The sequence below is a fragment of the Pseudomyrmex gracilis genome, unplaced genomic scaffold (assembly GCF_002006095.1).
Source record: "Pseudomyrmex gracilis isolate BER0280 unplaced genomic scaffold, ASM200609v1 scaffold_208, whole genome shotgun sequence".
Taxonomy (NCBI): Eukaryota; Metazoa; Arthropoda; class Insecta; order Hymenoptera; family Formicidae; genus Pseudomyrmex; species Pseudomyrmex gracilis.
In genome coordinates, this window is record NW_018020792.1 from 53638 (window position 1) to 74232 (window position 20595).

At 40.6% G+C, this 20595-nt stretch overlaps 1 protein-coding gene across 1 annotated transcript; it reads right to left on the bottom strand.

The window, feature by feature from the left end:
* Positions 1–6903: 6903 nt before the first annotated feature.
* Positions 6904–20178, bottom strand: LOC109858501. Its single transcript, XM_020435826.1, has 20 exons — positions 19978–20178; positions 19549–19721; positions 18984–19250; positions 17569–17744; positions 17238–17480; positions 15152–17170; positions 14799–15077; positions 14375–14678; positions 14268–14274; positions 13894–14156; positions 13434–13699; positions 13070–13215; positions 12634–13002; positions 11899–12504; positions 11679–11822; positions 11360–11473; positions 11094–11255; positions 10775–10984; positions 10358–10601; positions 6904–9831 (listed from the first exon to the last, which is right to left on the bottom strand). The coding sequence occupies exons 1-20, from the start codon at positions 20176–20178 to the stop codon at positions 7682–7684; spliced, it is 8343 nt and encodes a 2780-aa protein (XP_020291415.1). The 3' UTR covers positions 6904–7681.
* Between the last annotated feature and the right edge of the window lie 417 nt (positions 20179–20595).

Below are 20595 nucleotides of genomic sequence, written 5' to 3' on the forward strand. Positions count from 1 at the left end.
ATAATACGAGACATGTAGAATGCGATACAAGATAATGTAATGTACTGCAGCTATGCCGGTAATAGAATGTTGCTCGCCTGACAACAGCTTGTTTTACATAAATATTCTACGCTCGAAACAATGGGATGCCATGGGTAGTATTTACCGAAATAACATGGAAGCGTAAGCGTTATGGACTCATCCATACAAACAGCCGTTGAATGGGCGTTTCTCAACCAAACGTAAAGACAATAGAAGCATGATCATATATAGTGAACGTGATGCCAGACCTGCTTCTATAAGCTTTTTCTATATTTTTGTTGCGTATATTTTTGTTACGTAATGCTTTATTACACATATCGACGTATTCGCCTTATCAAATACTCGCGATTCTGACTATTTGTACTTTCAAGTCACCGTATCCCGTTAATAATTAATTAAAATTATCAAATGTGTCAAATTTGCGCACAAAATAATTATTAATCAAGTAAGAGAGAGTTATATTTTTTTAGTTTGGTTCACACACAACAGATTTATCGTTTACAATATGTTTCACTCAAGAAGTTTCATGTAATGTGAAAAAGTATCCGCGAAAGAGCGCGTGTGTTATAAAATGTAGACTGTAGGACATTTTTTTTTCAGTAGAGCGCATTCGTGTTTTCATTGCATCTGAGAGAAAGAAAGGACTCCACGAGCACAATGGTCTACGTAATTAAGGGTCAAAAGTTTTTAGCTTCGTTAATTACGCGAACATTTTAAATGATGCTATTATCATTCCAGGAATGCTGCGAGCAAAATGCTATGCGCAATATAATTTCATTTCTTTTTTATAAAAAAAAGCATGTTTTTTTTTCCATCCAGAATCAATGCAAAAACTAATTTTGTAATTTACATTGTTAGCTTTCTCTTTTTCTTTTGAATTAATGAAAGATAGAGTAAATAATATAAATAACAAGAGTACATTAGTTTTTTTCTTAAATTATTATATTTATGCATATTATTTATTGCTTTTTATTATTTCACGATAGAGAATTAACATTCTTCGATACACTAGTTATTTTCTAAGTTCGATACGCTAGTTATTTTTGCGAGTCAAGCGGTTCTTTTCACTGGCGACAGATGGCACAGTCAGTGCACATTATTAATATTATTAATATAATGTGTTTACTTTTACGTTATATAAAGTATACAAATTAAAAGCCACAAAATCTAAAATTATATGTAGGTAAGAAACAATTCGCAAACGATGTAATCGAATTTTTTTACAACAATAATTATAGAAATTGGGTAAATTATAAAAAAAAACAATTCAGAACTATAGTGAGAAAAAATTATTTAAGTTATCAGCTATTTATGCAATAGTGTAGTAAAGGGCGAAAGATAACCGGTAACCCGTTTCCGGCATCGTTTCAACAGAGGCGCAATAGAGCAATATGTAAACGCATTTTTGTTGCTTAAAGTTCGAGAGCGTTGTTTAATTTAATATAAAGATCTTATTTATTTTTACTTCTCCGACTTGCGTAATAGAGGCACAGAGTCTCTTCATAAAATTTGATGTTTTTTTTTATTTAATATTATTATAGTTTTTGGCGTAGATTAAAAAGACTTTTGTCTTTTCTTGCTTATATTAATGCGCCTTTCCTTTTTCGAAACAATCGTATAATTGACATTTCGCGATACCGCCGAGATTTCTGGCATAATTCTGTGTCGTCGTGGTAAGTCCCATAGCGAAACAGAAACCGAGGCAAATAGTCGTATGCGGAGCTGTCGACCTCACACTACGCCAGTTAACCGAGCATAAGTTCGGCTGTTTCCTTTTCGATCCCGACGACGTTTTCTCGACGTCTCTTTTCCCTCCGGCGGAGAGTTATGAGCAAGTTATAGTTTTACGGGACCGACGACGATTGCTCGGGAGGAGTGAGGACATGGGGTTTTGCTGCCTTCGTATTCGGACCATTAGTCCGGCACGGCAATTCGTCAAATCGGGAGAAATGTAGTATCAATAACGTACCGCAGCTGCTGCCACCGAAGCATGCATTTTCCTGACGCGCAAATTGCCACCGCCGATGCCTTTTCGAACGGACGCGAGCGACAATCGTTTCCGATTTCGCCCACTCTGTTCCCAGTTATGCTCTGTGTTCCCTACCCCTCTCTCCTTTTCGTGTTTCTCTACTTCCCACTCTCTCTCTCTCTCTCTCTCTCTCTCGCTCTTTTTCTCTTTCTCTCTTTCTTTCTGATCCAACGGCATCTGCTGTTTTTACTCGACGTTGATGCTCTCCGAAAGCGCGCTTTTTTTCCGCTCACTCGATTTGTTTATTTGTTTATTCATCGTCAGTATGAAGTTTACTCATCATCAGCGTAGTCGAACTAGGTAATAGTTGAACACAACTTTTGTAAGTAGATCTAATCTCAGTTCTCCCGACGAGGGAAATGACAATGAAAACTTTTTAGCAACGCGATACGATAAGAATTACATCTAAAAACGCTATATAATGATGAATTGTATTTAATTTTCTTCTCTCTTAAAAAAAAGACAAACTAAAGAGCAATTATATTTTTATCAGCATATTTACATTTGAAATTGACGATGTCGAGTCAAACAACGACTGCAGAATTTCTCGCAATTTCCCTCGTAATTGATTCAACATTGGCGTTTTAATTTTGTCTCCCCCGCGATTTTTGCTCTTCAAACCGCATTCGACGGAATTCCGGAGCCCGTGATGTGTGTGATGTTTGCGGATAAATCCTCCGCGCCACCTACCACCCTTCTTCTGTGCCCTCTCGCGCCCCCCCTTTTTTTTCTCGTCGATTCTTCTCCTTTTCCTCTCGCTTCCGTCGGCATTCCGCGCTAAATAATAAATACGAGAGGGTTCTTCGGGAATACCCCGAGGGTGCCATTAGCGGGGTACAGGCCCGCGCCCTCGGACTTCCCCTCTCGCACACTTGGAGACCCAACCTCCGCCTCCCCGACTTCTTCGGCTTCTTCCACGACCCGAAACGCGAGTCTAATACACTTAGAGACGAGACGCGCACCGCGTCTATGGAAAAAGGGCGAGGGTCCCAACGATCGCTTTATGGAGACAGCCGCCTTTCTTTCTTCTCTATCTTTCTTTTTTTCTCTTCTTCGTTTTTTTTTTTTTTTTTTATTTTTATTTTTATTTTTATTTTATTTATTTGTTTTTCGAACTCGTCGGATACGTGAGCGTCGAATCAATGACTGGCTTGAAATTGACGAAAAGGATCGAAATCATCTCATCGCTATCGTCAGAAACAGTAACCGGGACGATGAAAGAGACGCGCTAATGTTTGGGATATTAATGAGAGGGATATGCTTCTCGTATCTTGCGCGTTCTTGCCCACGTTACATATTGAGTTTTCAACACTTCGATCGAATTCACCTATAGATTCCAAATGCATGCGCGGTTTAGAGAAAAAACATTTTGTGCGAAAACTCGACAAGTGATAGAAGTTACATATGGATTTGCGCTCTACTCATTGTGAGATAAAACTGGAACAACTAAATTAAACCAAATAAATTTCATTCATATCGGCGAACTCTGTTTTGTTTACAATTTAATCTTTATATAGAAATATACGCGAGCTCTCTTCCGCGTTATCCGATATATATCTATAATATTTTTTCGCTTGTATATAGCTTTGAAAGCCGCAATCTCGATATTCGTTACCGCGCGGCCGGTTAAATTCCAAAAATTCGAAACCTGCTCTCGATTAAACTCGCGGCTCATCGATCTCTCACGATATCTTGATAAAGAAGGACGTTACCAAATAGAAAACTACCAATCAGCGCGAGGAACTTTCTTTTTGGATCTTTTTCCGTGGCCGAGATCAAGCCCGCTGCCGAATTCGATGCAAAGAAACATTGTAAAATTGCTCGCCGCCCGCCTTCGGAAATCTGTACCGAACTTCCGGTCGATCTAATAGAGCCCGCTTGGAAAACGTCCACCGTTCGCTCTAGCCGGTGAAACGGTTAATCGGGACCATTGCAGACAGCAGAGGTTCTCAAATGCTCGACTTGTTCGAACTGCGAGTTCATGAATTACGTCGCGAAATTGGGCTTTAGAGTGATCAAACTTTCTCGATCTCTCGATATGCGCGTGTCACTGAATTTGATTCAACAATTCCCCGATGCCGATTAGCAGCAAGTGTGAAACACTTCAAACTTATAAATTTGTCGAAACTCGCAAAAGAGAAATAATATTTTTTATAAGCAATCGTGTAGGTCGCAGTTGTTTGAACGTATGTGTATATTGTATTTATCACGTGAAATTGTAATCAACTCTCTTTTTTTTTTTTGCTGAAACTTCAATGACGTAAAATTATTCGCGAATTGTTGCTCGGTGTTGAAAACAAATGATCTCTCTCTTTGCTGTTTCAAAGATATATTTAAGATTAAATATTCAAATACTACTACTTGTGTGTGTGCATATTTTGACAATGTTTAAAATCTACAAAAATGTCATTTTAGTTATTTTTATATTTTTATTTTTTTTGTAGAAAAATATTTACTTCTTGCTTTTTACAGATCTATACTTCTTGACTGCTCTAAAGTGTATTCGCTGTATCAGGAGACGCATTATGGTGCCACGCAGCTCTTGGAAACGCGAGGCGGCGCGAGGGGTAAGTATCAATAATTGAGCACCATAGGGGTGGCTTCGCTTGGCCATTTAGCGGTCGAACGAGGGGGATGGTCCGCGGCGGGTGCCTATGGTACGGGGATATCGGTAGATGTATCGCACGGCGAGGCCTGCTATCGACATGTCGACGATGCCAGACCGGAGCTGTATATTCTACGATATAGGAAACTATCCTAGCTGCGATCATGATACGCGAAAATACCATCTGTCATTCGACGGTGCGTGCCGGATCCCTCCGTTCCCTCTCTGCCGGGATTTTTGGCCCTCTCTTGTCATCCTCACGATTTTTTCTCGATCATCGGTGAGCGTTGCGCAAACGAAAATGAAAACACGGTGTCGTCATCGAAAGATCAGCTTACGTTCGGCAATTGTGTGCGAGAACGGTAAGTAGAAAAACTATATGAAATTTATATCTTTATAAAAGATTACAGACATATGATATATCTATAATATCTTTACTATATATATATATATTTTGTATTTAAAACACTTATATATTTATTGATTTCTAAAATTATGCTGCGCGTATTATACGTCCTTTATTGTACGTGCGGCAATGTCACATCATTTTGTTTATCAAATTTTCTGCCTTATTTATTAGACGGCACGTACTCTATCTCTCTCTCTCTCTCTGTAAATTAACGTAATCCATTTTGACGACGCATAATGGATAATTGCGTTTAAAATATGCATTCGCACTTTCGCAGTCGAGGTGGATGCGCGAAATTGGGCGCCGGTGCCATTAAGCTTCGAAAATGTTTTCTTAAATAGCGTGACCGTAAGACCCAGTTAATCCGGATTCCGGAACAATGCGGGATTTGAAACAATTGGCTGCGAACGAACGAGTATCGGGACCGGGTTGCCGGACCCGGACAGCCGTGAATAATCGTGACCCATAGTCGAATTCACTTTCCAATTAAAGGTCCCGATTTGCATTCGACTCCAATGCCGTTTGATCGGAACGCGCGACCGAATGGAGGTCGACGACCGGGCTCTGCTGCGCGCCTATCGAAAGTAGCGAATAACGAGAATGGCGATAAATCGATCGAACGTGTCAAACAATATGTCCTTATCGTAGCTCGAATATTCCAAATATTGCGCGATATCATGAATGATATTTGACGGTTGGGCATCTAACAGTTAACGGGAAGACGATGACAGACGTTCATTAATTACAAAAAATTCAGGATAAAAATAAACAATTATTTCTCTCCATCAGTAGCGGTAATAAAAATTTTTTTCTCATTTATTTTTTTCACCGATTACAGTTTAAGAAATAGATGAATCAATGTGACGAGAAAAAAAAACTAATTTCGTGAAATTTCTAAGAACGCGCGTATAATCCGCGACGAAGACGAATTGTATACGCGTCATAAGATTTCGCCGCGACCGATTCGCTTTCGCGTATTTTAACCCCCATTAGTGACCCAGACCGCGCGGCAGTAAGGTCTCGGCCGCACGAACAACCTAATGTTATGTAAAAATATCGCTCCTATCCGCTGTGTGTATATTAATGCACGCCGAAGAAGAGCGAAAGCGCGGGAGAAGAAGAGACATCGAACCGCACGAGCAGATGCTCCTGCCGGAATATCTAAATAAATCCAACCCGCCCTTAAAATCCCGGAGTCGAATAAGTAATAACATCCACCGACCGCGGCTGTGTCCCATCCTTTCTCTCACTTTCCCTCTCTTTCTCGTCCTCTCTCTCTCTCTCTTTCTCTCCTTTACGCTTATCCCTGCCTCGCCTGGTTTGCCTGCATAAGCGAGTACGTCCGATTTCGAGACTTTAATTGGCCGGAGGGAATTCCGCCGCGTGGCCTTACTTTACGAGGAAACTTTCGAGATATTTTGAGCCGGACCGGAGCAGAAGGGAACAAGCTGCATACACACTCTTTTTCCGGTTACACGGGAGAGTAAGTCGGCGAGATTGAGTCGGGTGTAACGACTCCGCGCGTTTGAAAGATTCGACTTTTATCGTGCGGGGGCATATAGTACATACCGGGCGGGTTACGTTTTTATGAGCGCACCACCAACTTTGCGACACACATCTCTTGTACACAGAGATTTATTTTTCTTTTTAATATATAATGGCAAGCGCCCCAAGCTCGCGTGACAAAAATGTCTCATTGACATAAATACAAACATAGAAAATTATTGCAATATCTTACTTTATTACGACATTTAAAATACACACATAGATTTTTTTCAAAATATTCTAAAAAAATATATTTATACATATATAAATATAAATTCAGGATTATGTGTGTGTGTGTGTGTGTGTGCATGTGTGTGTTATAGATATATACCGCATTAAATTAAATAGGAGTATGAAAGGGGGGTATAATTATATTTGTGTCCTTGTGTAAATATTCTTTGACTTTATAAATTAAGAAAACCATTTTTGGTTACACTTTTATACTAGATGTTATAAACTAGATCGCAAAATTTTCATAAACCAAGATACGATATTGAAATATACACAATTTGCGTCTCAAAGTCTCTTAATTAACTTTCGACAAGATCTATTAATCTAATTATTGGAAGACACCGCCATTAACCGCCACTACAGCGATGGTCTTCGCGTGGATGGATTAGCTCGGTCGGTGGTGTATGTGCGCAAACACGCGACGACACCGAGTTCATCCCGACGAGCTAGCACGATTTACGAGGTTTCACAGGCTTGTCTGGCAGCCAGATAGGGCGAATGTGTCAATTACGATAACGCGCATCGACGATTTATCTGATTTATCTGATGAAATTATTTAGACGCTCATTGACAATTATCGCGCGTCGCGATTCGACCTGGAAATGCAACGCGGGCATAACGCGATATTCGCGACGCGCTTCCTTCCAAGCGCACATTTATGTGCGAGATAATTGAATTCGTTTTTTTGTTTTTTTCCCGCACATTGCGCCATATTACGTCACATCGCGCAAACTATATAAAACTAACTCACCGCAACGCTCAAGCTATATACCGAGTTATTTTTCATTGCCCAAAAGCCGTCTGTGCTTCCCGAACTTTTCCCTTTGTTACGTTACTTTTCCTAAGCTTTCGCGTGTACGCCTTGTGTGTCTCGTCGGACGCGAGATAATCCCTGGGACGCGCGCGACCGTCGGGGCTCGTTCGTTTCCGCGCTGAAGTTTCCGCGAATCTCGGACTTCGAACTCCTGTTTGCTAAGTCATCCTCCGGAAAATCGACGGTTTCGGCTTTCAAAGTTCCCGACCGAAATTTGTTTCGTCTCGCGAGTCGCGGCTTCGAGTCACGAGCCCGTTCTTTAAAGAGACGATCGTACTCGAGATACGCGGGATATCGATACACGTCACCGTCTCTCTCAAAAGTGTTTGTACCTACGTGAAGAGCGAGCGTGTTTGCAAACTCGCCGTAATACGGCCAAACTGGCGATCGAAAGTCGGCAACTCCGTCGTAGATCGTTCGATCGTCGAATTCTGGATCATTGAGAGATATTTCGCTTAGTTTGCGATTACGATCTCTCGGTGCGAGAGGCGCCGCGAATTCCGCAATACCGTTCGATCTTTTGTTGCCTCTCAGTCGAGATAGCTTTCGAGCTTTCGGACGAATTTTTTTCGAATTTGTATGAAAATCCCTGAAATTCGCTATTTCAGTTACTCGTTTCGGCCGAATTCCATGCCGAAAGTCATCACCGACAACATCGCCGACAATTCTTAATACACCGGCCGGGATATTGAACACGCCGTTTCTCCATCCGTGACGTTTTGCTCGCCACAGTTTCGGCTTGTTTAAATGAGCTGTCGGTTGAATTTCCACGTTTCTCATGATATTCAACGGCGGTATTTCCTGCCCGATTAAATGGATTCTTGATAAGGCACGACCGTCGTGATACGGCGGTGTTCTTATTACCGGCAGCAATCTCCATTCGACGACGTGCTTCGGCCATTTATTACTCCTTAATCTCGGAAGCTCTGAATTATTCTCGGGATCCGGGTCACCCGGTTCACTCGGCTCGTCTAACTCGGTCAGATATTTTTCCCTTAATTTGTTTCCACCGCGATTAAAATCGCTCTGAAACGCGTCGGTCATCTTTCGTTTTCGATGATCCGCGTCGCCGCGAACCACCACTCGTCTTTCTCGCCGTCTCAGATTTTTCAGCTCGACCTCAGGATCCGTTTTCTCGTATCGATAGCTTGTCGCGCGATTTAATTTTACAGCGTTATCGTCCGCTCCCGTTTCCGAAACTTTCCGTAGCTCCTCCGAGACCCAAGGCTTCGCGTCGCTCGTCAAGTTTACGAAGCTTTCGTCGTTCGCCTTGTCAATTTTTGTCTCGCGATTTACTGCGCAAAGTTTGCCGTTAACCTCGTTATTGGCTCCCGCGTTTACCGCTAACTTTTCTTCTTCCGCATTGACTTTCGCGACGGTCGCCGCGACTGTATCGGTTGCAACGTCGCTTCTGTTGTTCCCGAAAACATTGATCGTTCGCTCGAGCAATTCCAGCTTGTTGTTCTCGTTTCTCGCGCCGTTATCATCGTTGTTATTATCGTTATTTGCTCCCGCACTTTTTCCCGATCTGCCGTCCTCGAATGTCGCGCGAGAATTATCGGAAAGATTCGCGCAACCGATGACCGACGACCCGTTAACGACGTTTTCTCGCTTCATTCTGATACCCGTCTCATCGATCGGCTTCCGTTTGTCTCCTTCCGTCAGTTTCTCGAATCGCTCGCTCTCCCGCGCTCCCGTGCTGTTTCTCATGTCTTTGCCAAACGCGACTTCCTCCAGCTGTTTCTCGTTCTCCCGTTTCCAAGCTTCCCGCTTGTTGAGCAGCATCACTTCGTTCTCCAACCGATTCTTCCCCTTTATTGGTAACAAATCGAGCATCCCGTCATTCTCGGTGATCGCCACGCTTTTCTTATCGGCCAGTTCCCGTTTTCGCTTCCCACTTTTTCCCGTCAGTTTCGAATCAACCAACTCGAGCGAATCGTAAATTGCTGGCTCCTCATAGCCTAAGTAAAACGAGTTTCGATTGTTCTCTCTGAGATTCGCGCGTTTTTTTCGCCGCGACTTTTTGTCGTGTTTCAACGATTCTCCCGCGCGATGTTTTTTTTTACGTTTTTGCCTTAGGTTTTTGAGATTTTTGTTCTTCTTGCGATCGTGTCTCTTGCGCTTGGACGAGACTTTACCGACGCTTCGCGTTTCTCTGTAATGAGATGCGATGTGACCTAGAAATTTTAAAACACGCAGTAAGTACACTAACAAGAAAGTATCTTAATTCTCTCTGGAATATTAAGTAAAAATTGCGTCTTAAAGTTAAAACTAAACTCAAATTGCTCGTTCAACCATAAAATAACATAACGGAGTAATAATTGAACAAATATTTCATCAACAAGTATCTATTCCTAAACACGATATTTCGCGGATGTGAATTATACGCAGAGTTTAAAAGTTTGTTTTAAAAGCTGAAGCCTCAAGCGCCATAGTTTTTTTTTTTTTTTTTTTTTTATTGACTACGCAGAATTAATTTATCGCATGCCATGGTGAAAAAAAAACTAAAAACATTTTCGATAACCAATTGTGCAACTCCGATAGTTGAAGAAACATTTTCCGCCAAACTTTAAATATTTGTTTTTTTTTAGTACGCGTCATATGCGTGATATAAATTGATTACTTTTCAGAAAGACATTCAAAAACTGAACAAATACGTACATATATAATTGTAAAAATGTACATACGTAAAATTGTACGTACTATCACTAAACCGTCCGTCTGCCATGTTAAACGAGACGTTGTTGAACTGAAAAAAATTACGCTTATCGATCGGCATAAGAAATGCATCTTTTCCCGTTGAATAGCTTGCATTAGGCGTTGCGCTTTGATACTGCAAAATACTCCCAGTTTTAGCTCCAGCTGCTCGAGTGGGTGCCGACTTTTCTTTTGCTCCGGCGGATTGTTGTGCTTCGATATGATGTAGCAGTAGATTTAATTGCCGAACCTAAATAATTATAACATTTATGTTTTTGTGATAAAAGATTTCTGTGTTTATAATAATTCTCTTTAAAAAAAAAAATATAATATTCTTTCTTTTATTTTATATACTATTTGTTTGTTGTTATATTTTTAATTAAGGGAAACAGTGTATTTTGTTAAATAAATAAAATTTCTCACCAAATAATCATGAACTGTTTGGACTTTCATTTTCTCTTCTGTTGTCAAAGCGTTGTATTCCTTTACAAGAGTTTCTAATACTTTCACTTTTTTCTGTAGATCGCTGACACTTTCTTCCGCACCTTGTTTGGGAGTATCAAACAAAAACCGACCTTCTTCCGTATTTTGTTTCGGAATAATCTCTTCGCGAACCAGTGGCAATGGAAGTGCCTAAGAATATTAAAAAGTTAATATTCTATAAAATTAATTTATAAAAAATACAAACATAAAAATATACATATATTATTTATTAAAATATTTTAAAAATTGTCAAACGTACTTCTTCTGACGATTCCTCTTCTCGATCCACTTCTAGCATCCATCCTAGAAATTCTCGCATATCCGGAGATAAGGAAACGCAAGTCTTCTTTTGTACCTCATTGAGAATCAATCTGTCGAGAAGCTCCGTGACTCTCTTCATCATCGCTTCTGTACGATTCGTCTAAATAAAACATTGATTTCAACAATGTGGCAAATGGAAATTCTTAAAATTCATTTGTGAAAATATATGTTCAAATTTTTCAAAAATTAAATAATATTGATTACTCCATCCTCGTCAAGTCCTTGGTGATAAATTTTACCCGCCGCTATCACATTTTCCTTGTAATTGCGCTGCAGTCCGGGACCAAGAACCCTCTTCAATTGATCGTGCTTTTGGACCTACGATATCCGCGACGTCTGTTATTATTATTAATCAATTTTATAATTAATCTTTATAGCGCAGGAATATAAATGTTGAATAATTATGTGTTATTTTCAGATAAAAAAAGAAATAATGGAGCGGTAACAGCTCTTTATTTTTTAAAACGTGAAAGAGATAGAAAAACAGCTTTGAGATAGTCGCGCAACGCGATTCTTGACTCGCCTGTTCAAATATATGCTCAACGATTTTTCCAGCCAGCTCGCCGTGAACAGCCATGTCCATCTGTGACTCATCGTCAACGTTGTCGGCTGCAAGGAGCAGCGTAATTTCCTTTCTCCGTGCGTCGTCCTCCTCCGGCTTCACTGTCTGAAAAATCAACCTTAATTCTTTTCTCTTTTTAATCTAGTCGCGCCGATTTAGCACGCGATCGTCGATCACTCACACTCTGATCCTCCACATTCTCGTAAAGCACTTTACCGAGTGGTGTTTCCTCAGCACGAAGCAGCCCTTGCTCGGCTGTTTTGCTCTTCCGAGCTCCGGCACGTTTAGTCGCGAGAAAAGCTTTAGCTTTGTTCTTCCTCATCTTCGGCTTCAAATGGTTTCGTTTGAGGTTTTTCGACGACGCATCCGATCGATGCGTGTGATGCCTTCTGTTTCTACTTGACGAAGAATGCGAGCTACTTTTCTTTGCGTGTTTCTCGGAAAAGTGCTTTTTCTGTTTATTTTTTCCTTCTAATTTTGCTTTCTTCCTGATGTCTCGAGGAGTCTTCGAACGATCGAGATCTTGCAAATCGTTCCAATTTGGACTGTACTCGCGATACATTCTGTCGGATCGATCTTCGAGAAAATTCGGAAGTGAGAAACGATTATTCAGATTATTTTCTTCGTCGGAATTGCCTGGATTCAAGTCGTCGTATAACGTGCGATATGTGACGGTTGCTCTTTTACTTCTCAGTGTTCGTCGATTTGCGTGCTTTTGTTCGGCAACTTCGAGATCTTCATTTCCATTCGTATTCGTCGAGTTTGGTTCGTAAACTTTTCCGACGCTCTGATTGTAGAAATTACGGTGAACATTATAAATATCCGTCAAGCTCGTCGGTGTGTTTATATTGTGCCAATCTTGAAAAACGGAGAAATTATCATGAAAATTTTGCGGGAAATTAAATTTCGAATTAACATTAGCTTTGTTTCCGACGTCGGTTGATCGTTCGTCTCGATCGTCGATTTTCTTCGAATCAGAAATTGTCTCGTCCACGGCTTTCAGTCCTCTACCGAATCTAATTTTCACGTTGTCGTCGAAGTCATCGTGCCAATCCAGAGAGGACTCCACAAAGGACTCGCGTAAGTCTTGCGAACTAATCGCCGCCTGTTTCTCGGAATTCAAATTTCGCTTCCACACCCCGCGCATCTCGGACTCGTACCTGCGAGTCTCGTACGGGGAACCGGAATCTTTATCGATCTTTACCGACTGTTCTATATTCGCACTTTGTTCGGGAAACGGATTAATCCGGTTTTCCACAATCTGTGTCAATATATTTTCTTTATCCTACTGTCGCAAAAAAAGAAAATTACGTTACGATATTATTATTATTAATTACTATATAGGCGCGTACTTTCGACGGTCCGATGGTTGTACTGACAGAAAATTTATGTGACAAATTTTCCCCGATGGAACCACCTTGCTCACAGCCGCCCTTAAACATATCATCCGTGACTTTAAGCGCCAGATAATTGCTCACTGGAGTGCTGTTTAAACCTGCTGAAACATTTTATAAAAAAAATGTTATCGTAAATTATTGCCTACGTAAACGTTTACGTTTCCGCAACTTGGTAGAAAAGAATAACAAACTATAAACAAACTAAAAAACAACATCGAGTGAGAAAGTTTTTTTAAAAATAGACTCGTGATTACAGATTAAAGATTCGATTAAAGCCGAGTGAGAGATAATTTGGTGATTGCCGTCACGGGATATTTACTCGTCCAGGATGCGTCGTTCGAATGAATCTGCGCGTTTTGATCCGAGCCGAGAAATCTATCGTTGAATGGCTGCAATTGAGGAGGGTTTGTTTCGAGCTTATCATCCGATTCGTAGCGAAGTCTTTGATCGCCTCGAAGCCGAGGCCCGCTCTTTAATTCGTCGGACCAATCGTACACGGTTTTCAATTCCTCGTACAGAGGTTCGAAGTTGTTTGAATTCCTACGATCATTCTCCCGATAATCCTCGTAACGTCGATCGTCCGCTCTGAATGTACGGAATAAACTGGTTAAATCTAAGCAATTTCAAAGACTGTAAACAATTTTCATGAATATTAACATATAATAGTTTAGTAAAAAAAAACCAACAAATTCTTTCTTGCTTATTTTACAGTAAGATTTAAAATATGTACGTGACAAAAAGTTACACAATTAAAAAGCTTAAAAAAATAGAAGTTGTACCGTTTATTCTCAAAATCATCGTAAACATTTTCGGAGACTTCCATCTCTTCCTTTGGCTCCGCGAGATCGAAAGGCTCGATGTTTAGTAAAATATTTTCGATAACTTCAGGATTTACGTCCACGTGTGTTTTAGACGCGTGTTTCAAAGGTTCGTTCGAACAATCAAGTTTCTTTTCTTCGTAATCGTCTTTCAATGACGATTCTGGATTCTTCTCCGGCGACACAATATTGTTCTCGGATAATCGATCTAACCTGTCGAACGTCTGTTTTTTTTGGTCATTGGTATCAGTAATGTCAAATTGCACGCACACGCGTTTATATATTTCTTATTTAAAAGAATCATACGTATATTTCAAATTACATCTTTTTTTTACAAAATAACTAGATAATCGACTTAAACTGCGTGTGTGCTGTTTTTCATTAGCAATAATAATAATTATTGCTAACAATTTGCTTACAATTCAAAGCAATCTTAACTTACCATTTCAAATCTTTCTTGTAATAACCATTCGTGGGACTTTCGTCTTGACGAATCTTCTCCGAGTTTTCTTTGGTCGATCGTTCGTATTCGTTCGAACTGTCCTCAAAGCTCGATCCCGATAAACTAACCGGATCCTTGCCGTTCTCGCTGTTCCTCGCAGTTTTATTCTTACGTTCGCCAACATTGACGACGATTTCTTCTTTCGGCTCCTTATTTTTTCTTTGCTCCTTCAGGATTTTCTGTTTCATCATCTCTTCGGCGTGCTCGTTCTTCTTCTTTCCCAAATCACCCATTGTTTTGCCCTCTGCCAGTCGAAATATCGATATCTGATCAGTGTTTTATAAATTTTCTTATAATTCTTCTACAATTTTTTTTTTTTTTTTTTATCTGTTACATATTATTTTTGCTTAATTAACGCTCTTACCGCGCTTTATCTTCGCTTCGTCTTTGAATGAAAGTTTATTGTCTTCGTTGTCGAAGGACTGCCGTTCGTTTGTCAGAGCGTCGCGTTCTCGCTCCTCATCGTCGTTGTAATCATAATAATCGATCATGTCCAACGCGCTGCGTCTCTTTCTCCTGTACTCCTCGTTCTTTCTGTCGAGCTTTTTCTTAATCAACAAATCGACTTTGGCTTTTATGGGATCGATCTTCCGTCTGATCGAAGATCGCTCCGCTCTTTCGTTTTCTGCCACTTTATCATTATCTGAAAAAAAAAAACGCATCACATCACTGTTGGCTATAAAAAATTGCGAAATCACCAAATTAGCGTTGTTGTACCTTCTATCACGTCATCTTCTCTGTTATTATAATCTTCCTTAATTCCTTCGACGTTCTGATAATTTTCATCGTCATCTTCTTGTTTGTCATCGTTAATTTTTTCCAACGCTTCCTTTCTGACTGCCGCGTTCGGGGAACCTACTTCGTTGCTGACTTCTAAATTTTCATCGGAATAAGTCGATCTTTTGTAACGAGCGTGATTTCCGTTAGAAATCGGAGAATCAAGAGCACTTTGTAATATAAAATTTTCTTCAGCGTCATCTTCACGCTTGACTCTGCTCAACACTTTAAAATTTGACGAATTGTTTGTTTTATTTTCATAACGATATTTCTTGTCGATAACTGTTCCAATATGAATTCCGATCGATGAGTTAAGAATCGATTTTGTGTTGTTCGCCGTTGTATCTTCAGTCTCGACAAAAGTCGTGGCAATCCATAATAATTTCCTCCGTAAATTATTATCGAACTCAACGTATTCGGGAGCTTCTATCACGGTTCGAGTACCTTCCTTTACATTCATAGTCTCATTTCCGTTTGACCCGAGAGCGCGAATGTCGATTCCGCTGATATCCGAATTTCCATCGGATTTATTTGCGTTCCCGCTCCTCTCCGCGCTTGTAGGCGGAACCATCTGTTGCTGCTTTCGCAAATCGTTGTCTACAATTATCGAAGTTGTATTCTCGCGTCGGTTCTTCGTCGTCGGCGTTATCGATTCGTCGGTCTCGCACGTATTTATGTTCTCAGTTTCCGGTTTTGCAACGGTGACGGGATCAATCGGCGAACTCGCCGAGTCTCGTCTCGCATTTGCATTTCTTGATTCGCCGACGTTGCTCGCTCTTATCTTTCCCCTAGACTTTTCGCCTTTCTCCATTCGTCGGTACAATCTCGGCGCCGTCTCTGTCTCCTGCTTTTGATACGGACGCCCCCGAGGCTCGAAGACCGTGATCACGCCGAGTATCGGCTCGCGGTTTTCCTTTCGCGTCCCGTTCGCCTCGTTTTCTTTTTCTGTCGCGACCGCGGTTGTTTCGACGACGCGGCTTCGCGATTCATTTGTGACGAAGCCGCGCGACGTATTTCCCCGGGGAAATTCCACCCCCGCGCCCTTCGATTGTCCTTCATCAGCGCGGAGGCGCGATATTTTCCGCGCCGCGAATCCCAGTCTCTCCTCGCTACTTTGATTTTTCGCGAATTTCCGAAAATCATCGGCTTCATCGTTGCTTTTTAAGAAATGTATCGAAATTATGGTCGCGTTCAATACAGGAACATCTCTTCCGAAACCGAACAAACTGGGCTTACGCCCTTCTGACGTACGCTGAATAGTTTTTGACACGGGACCGTTCGTGAAAAACTGACTACCTACTGATTCGGAACTCGTTTCTGAAACGTCGCCTGTGATAATACGTTCTTGCGAATTCGTTCGCAAATTAATCTCGACGAGAGATAGGGATTCGTCGTCGGCGATAGAACGATTGTTTAAGCACGGTTCTAAATATATTGGATGTCTCAGGTCGGAAATAATTTTTCCGTTATCCGTTTCTGGAATAGCCGTCAAGTTAATCGAGTTATCGCTTGAAGAAGGATTCCGCGAATAGAGAATGTTCATCTTACTCGAAATATGCACCGAACCGTTATTAAGGTAATTAGAGCGTGATTTTACGTCGATTCCTTTGGAGTTTGCCGAAGTAGTTAGATTTATAGGAACGTTCTTGATCTGAACATTTTGATAACGACGCGTATTTTCAGGAATATCCGTTTGATTATTTATGTAATTCATATTTGCAACGAAACTTCTTCTGGTTCGTTTTCCGCGATCGTGCAATTCTCTCGAAGTTTGCCGTCCGAAATAAAACTCTCCGAATCCCGCACCTCCCCGAAAAATCTTTGCGTTACTTTCATCTTCGCCGTCAATATTCGCAGCTCGTTTTATCCTTGCTTCATCATCCGGACGGTAATCAGAAACTTTCTCAAAATCGAGTATCTCGACCGTCGATCTCGGATCGTTCCACCAGTTGGACTCACCTGAGAATATTGCAGAAAGAAATATAACATTGTAACAAACATTAGTAGCAATGTCGTAATATTGTACCTCTCGAGATCGTGTTTTTCTTTTTGTTACTCGGCATCAGACTGTGCTTCAATTCCAGCACCGTTTTCTTCAAAGATTCTAAGTGTAACGGTACGTTTTGGGATTTCTCGTTTTTAAGTGCGACCGGAGACTCCCTCAGAGCGGAAAAGTCTGTACGTATAGGATCAGCGTACAGCGATACAACCGACCCGATTGGTTGAATCTGCGTATCGATGTGCGGCTTGCTTTTATCTTTACTCGAATCTGAGAAAGTGATTTGGGCCTATACTTTTTGGAACGTGATTGTTACGATTTTGACGCTCGAGTCATTTCTATAACATCGAGAAATTACCGAGAAATTCACGAGCGGCTTCGTAATCGCGAGACCGAGCGTCCTCGCTGTTAGTCACTTCGGGATTCTCATTAGAATTCGACCAGTCGCTCGCGGAATGAAGATCCTTCTTTCTAGCCCAATTTTTCAGTTGCTGATCGGCCATCGCTTCTTCTTCGTAGACAGCTCTATCGGACCTATACGTTCAATATATTGGAGTGAATGTTCACTGCCTGTTCTACGAAAGACAGTTTGACTTTTAGAATATATATTTCTCAAAATTATAAATCTAAATTGAAATAAATAAAATGTGGTTTCGATTTGTTCATATATAGTTAAGTATTAGAGTTTAATTTATTTATATAGTTAAGTATATTATATTTTCGATACACGAGCCAATATGCCGGATGCAAATATATTTTTTTAAATTAATGTAGATGAAGATTCGAATTAAATTCGAAAGTTTATACAAGATGGTTAGTTTGCATTTCATATATATAATTAGATAATTATCTAATTTACCCGTCTATAAAAATTGAAATTTATATACGAGTAGAAATTTATTGTTAAATTTGTTAGAAATTCTATTGCAAAAAAACATTTTGGTCAAGCTCAGATCTTCAGCATTTCGTGCAGATCTTATACGTTTTATTAAAAAATATATACATCTATACTTGCACGTACATCCGATATATTAGCTCGTATCAATTTAAATAATTAGCTAATTTAGCTTAGAAGATTTCACATTTCATAATTTGTTGTTATTTATATATAGATTGGCTGAAGATGATCAAAAATAAAAGATCGAAACGTTTCAACGTTATTAGAATTATTTTTTATTTATTATTACCGTCATCATCGGTCAGATTGTAGCTTATAAAGTTTATTTCAATTTGAATTTTTTATCAGAAGAATTAAATTTTATATCAGACACGATCAATTAATCTATTAATGATTAAGTAATTATAAACCTAACTAAAAGCTTTTTTAAAATTAGCATATAGACCTTCCATCCTTCAAATTGCGGTTAGAGGCAAATAAATAAATAAAACAGTCAATTAGTGGCTGATGATGATCAAAATTATACAACGATCGAAACGTTCCACATACTAATTGACTGTTTTATTTATTTATTTGCCTCTAACCGCAATTTGAAGGCTGGAAAAGGTCTATATTCCAATTTTAATTTTATATTTTATACTACGGTCGTTTTTTTCCTAATTTTAAAAGCTTTTTTATACTTATCAAAGAATTATTCTACAGGTTAAACAAAATAAAGAAACGATTGCTTTGTAACTTGTAGTATTATTTCATTAATTATTTTAATTGTTTGTCTCGACAAAGACCTGTTTGAACGTATACGCAACCTAAAAGGCAAGTGGAATTGGAAATTTTACGATGATATCGATGATATTGATTATTATCACGTCGCTTACATGCCGGGGAATTGATAAAGAGCGTTGAAATCAGCGCTATCAGCGTCCCTCTTGAACGTCATGTCGTTATCCAGATAGACTCTCTGTGGGACATCGCGAGAACTCTTCCCCCCGTGTTGCTTCTTCCGCAGCATCCACATCGTTTCATAATTTCGATCGAAGCCCCTCTTGCCGCGTAACCTACTTCCATAACCGATATCAGTCCGTTCTAGGACGTCCTCCGTGTTGACGGATACAGTCGAGTACTGGTTTGTATACATCGGTTGACTGTATCGGAAATGTTCTTATTAAAATTGTTCAACAGAGAGATCGGCTTGTTTCTAAATCGACGTCCAATGGAAATATGGATTGAGGTCATTGAGAATTTATTTATTTATTTTTATTTTTTTTTTTTCCAATCGAAGCGAAAGCTCTTCGCAAACATTTTGCAATTAAAATTTACGGAAAACTCTGACTCCGCACATTTGTTGAAGTAAGATTTGCAATTTGAAAGAGAAAAATGTTCTTTATTCTTTGTATTCAAGTGAGTTTTCTCTTTCGTAAAATAAACAATTAAAATTCTCACTCGTCCAGGCGCGTTCTGTGATCAACACGACGCGCAGCGTGATCCATCCGCTTCAAATCGCTCTTCGCCTTCCGAACGTCTTCTAGAAATTTGTCGAGAGCCGCGCTACTACTTATTTCGCTGTTGATCGTCGGCGATTTGTTTGCGGTATAATTTTGATGACTGCCGTCAATCTATATATTTTACAAGCGCGATAATATAATATTCGCGTCTGGTGAATTTGACAAATTTCTAAAAAGCGAAAAAAGTAACACTTGTGCGACTCGCGCTCGCAATGTACGCGCGTGGCCGCGGGCTGCGAGGAGAGGATTTAGAAGCGTGCTCCTGCGGAGCAACGGCGGTTTCCCGTCGCGAAGACAACGGAATGTCCTGTCGCTGACAATCCCTTCCCGCCGCCCCCGTCGGCACGTTAGCGCGTTATAATAATACCGGTCGGGCGTAACGCATCTCGTACGGTACTATTTCGCCTCGTCCTTTTTCCGACGCGGCCAAGACAATGGGATTCTTCCGTCCGGGCGAGAGAGCCGCCGCGGGCACGGGGCGCGGTGTTATTAAAAATTCACTCCCCCTGGCGCGGCTGAAGTGGCCTCTGGCAATCTGCATCTCATTCCCGGTGGGCCCTTGTGCCATCAGGTGGCTGGCAGCCACCGCCGTTGCGCGCGCCTCGGAAAAGGGTGGAAAACTCGAGCGTGACGCTACGCGTAACCGTCCGCAGTTTCGCGACAGGACGCGAACATTTTGCGGCCGGTTTGCCGAACAAAAAAAAAAAAAAAAAAAAAGAAGAAGAATCTTACACCCAATTACACGCGGCATTTAACTAAATAAAGACTCGGCGTACTTGGCGTCCCTCTCGCCCTCAGCAGCAGCAGCAGCAGCAGTTCTCCGTGTGCAGGCTAGAATTTCTTTTATTAAACTGTCGGCAGTAATGAACTCTCTCTTCCTTTCTCTCTCTCTCTCTCTCTCTCTCTCTCTCTCTCTCTCTCTCTCTCTCTCTCTCTCTCTCTTTCTCTTTCTTGGTTGAGAAAGACATCTGCTTTGATTAGAATG

What these genes read in the sequence shown, in the direction of transcription:
- LOC109858501 (XM_020435826.1), bottom strand. Translation starts at nt 20,178, where the DNA reads ATGGCACAAGGGCCCACCGGGAATGAGATGCAGATTGCCAGAGGCCAC. An exon ending in CACAGAACGCGCCTGGACGA is followed by an intron (nt 19,251 to 19,548) that starts GTGAGAATTTTA and finishes TTTCCGATACAG; the next exon opens with TCAACCGATGTATACAAACC. An exon ending in AGACGGACGGTTTAGTGATA is followed by an intron (nt 9,832 to 10,357) that starts GTACGTACAATT and finishes TAAAATTTCTAG; the next exon opens with GTCACATCGCATCTCATTAC.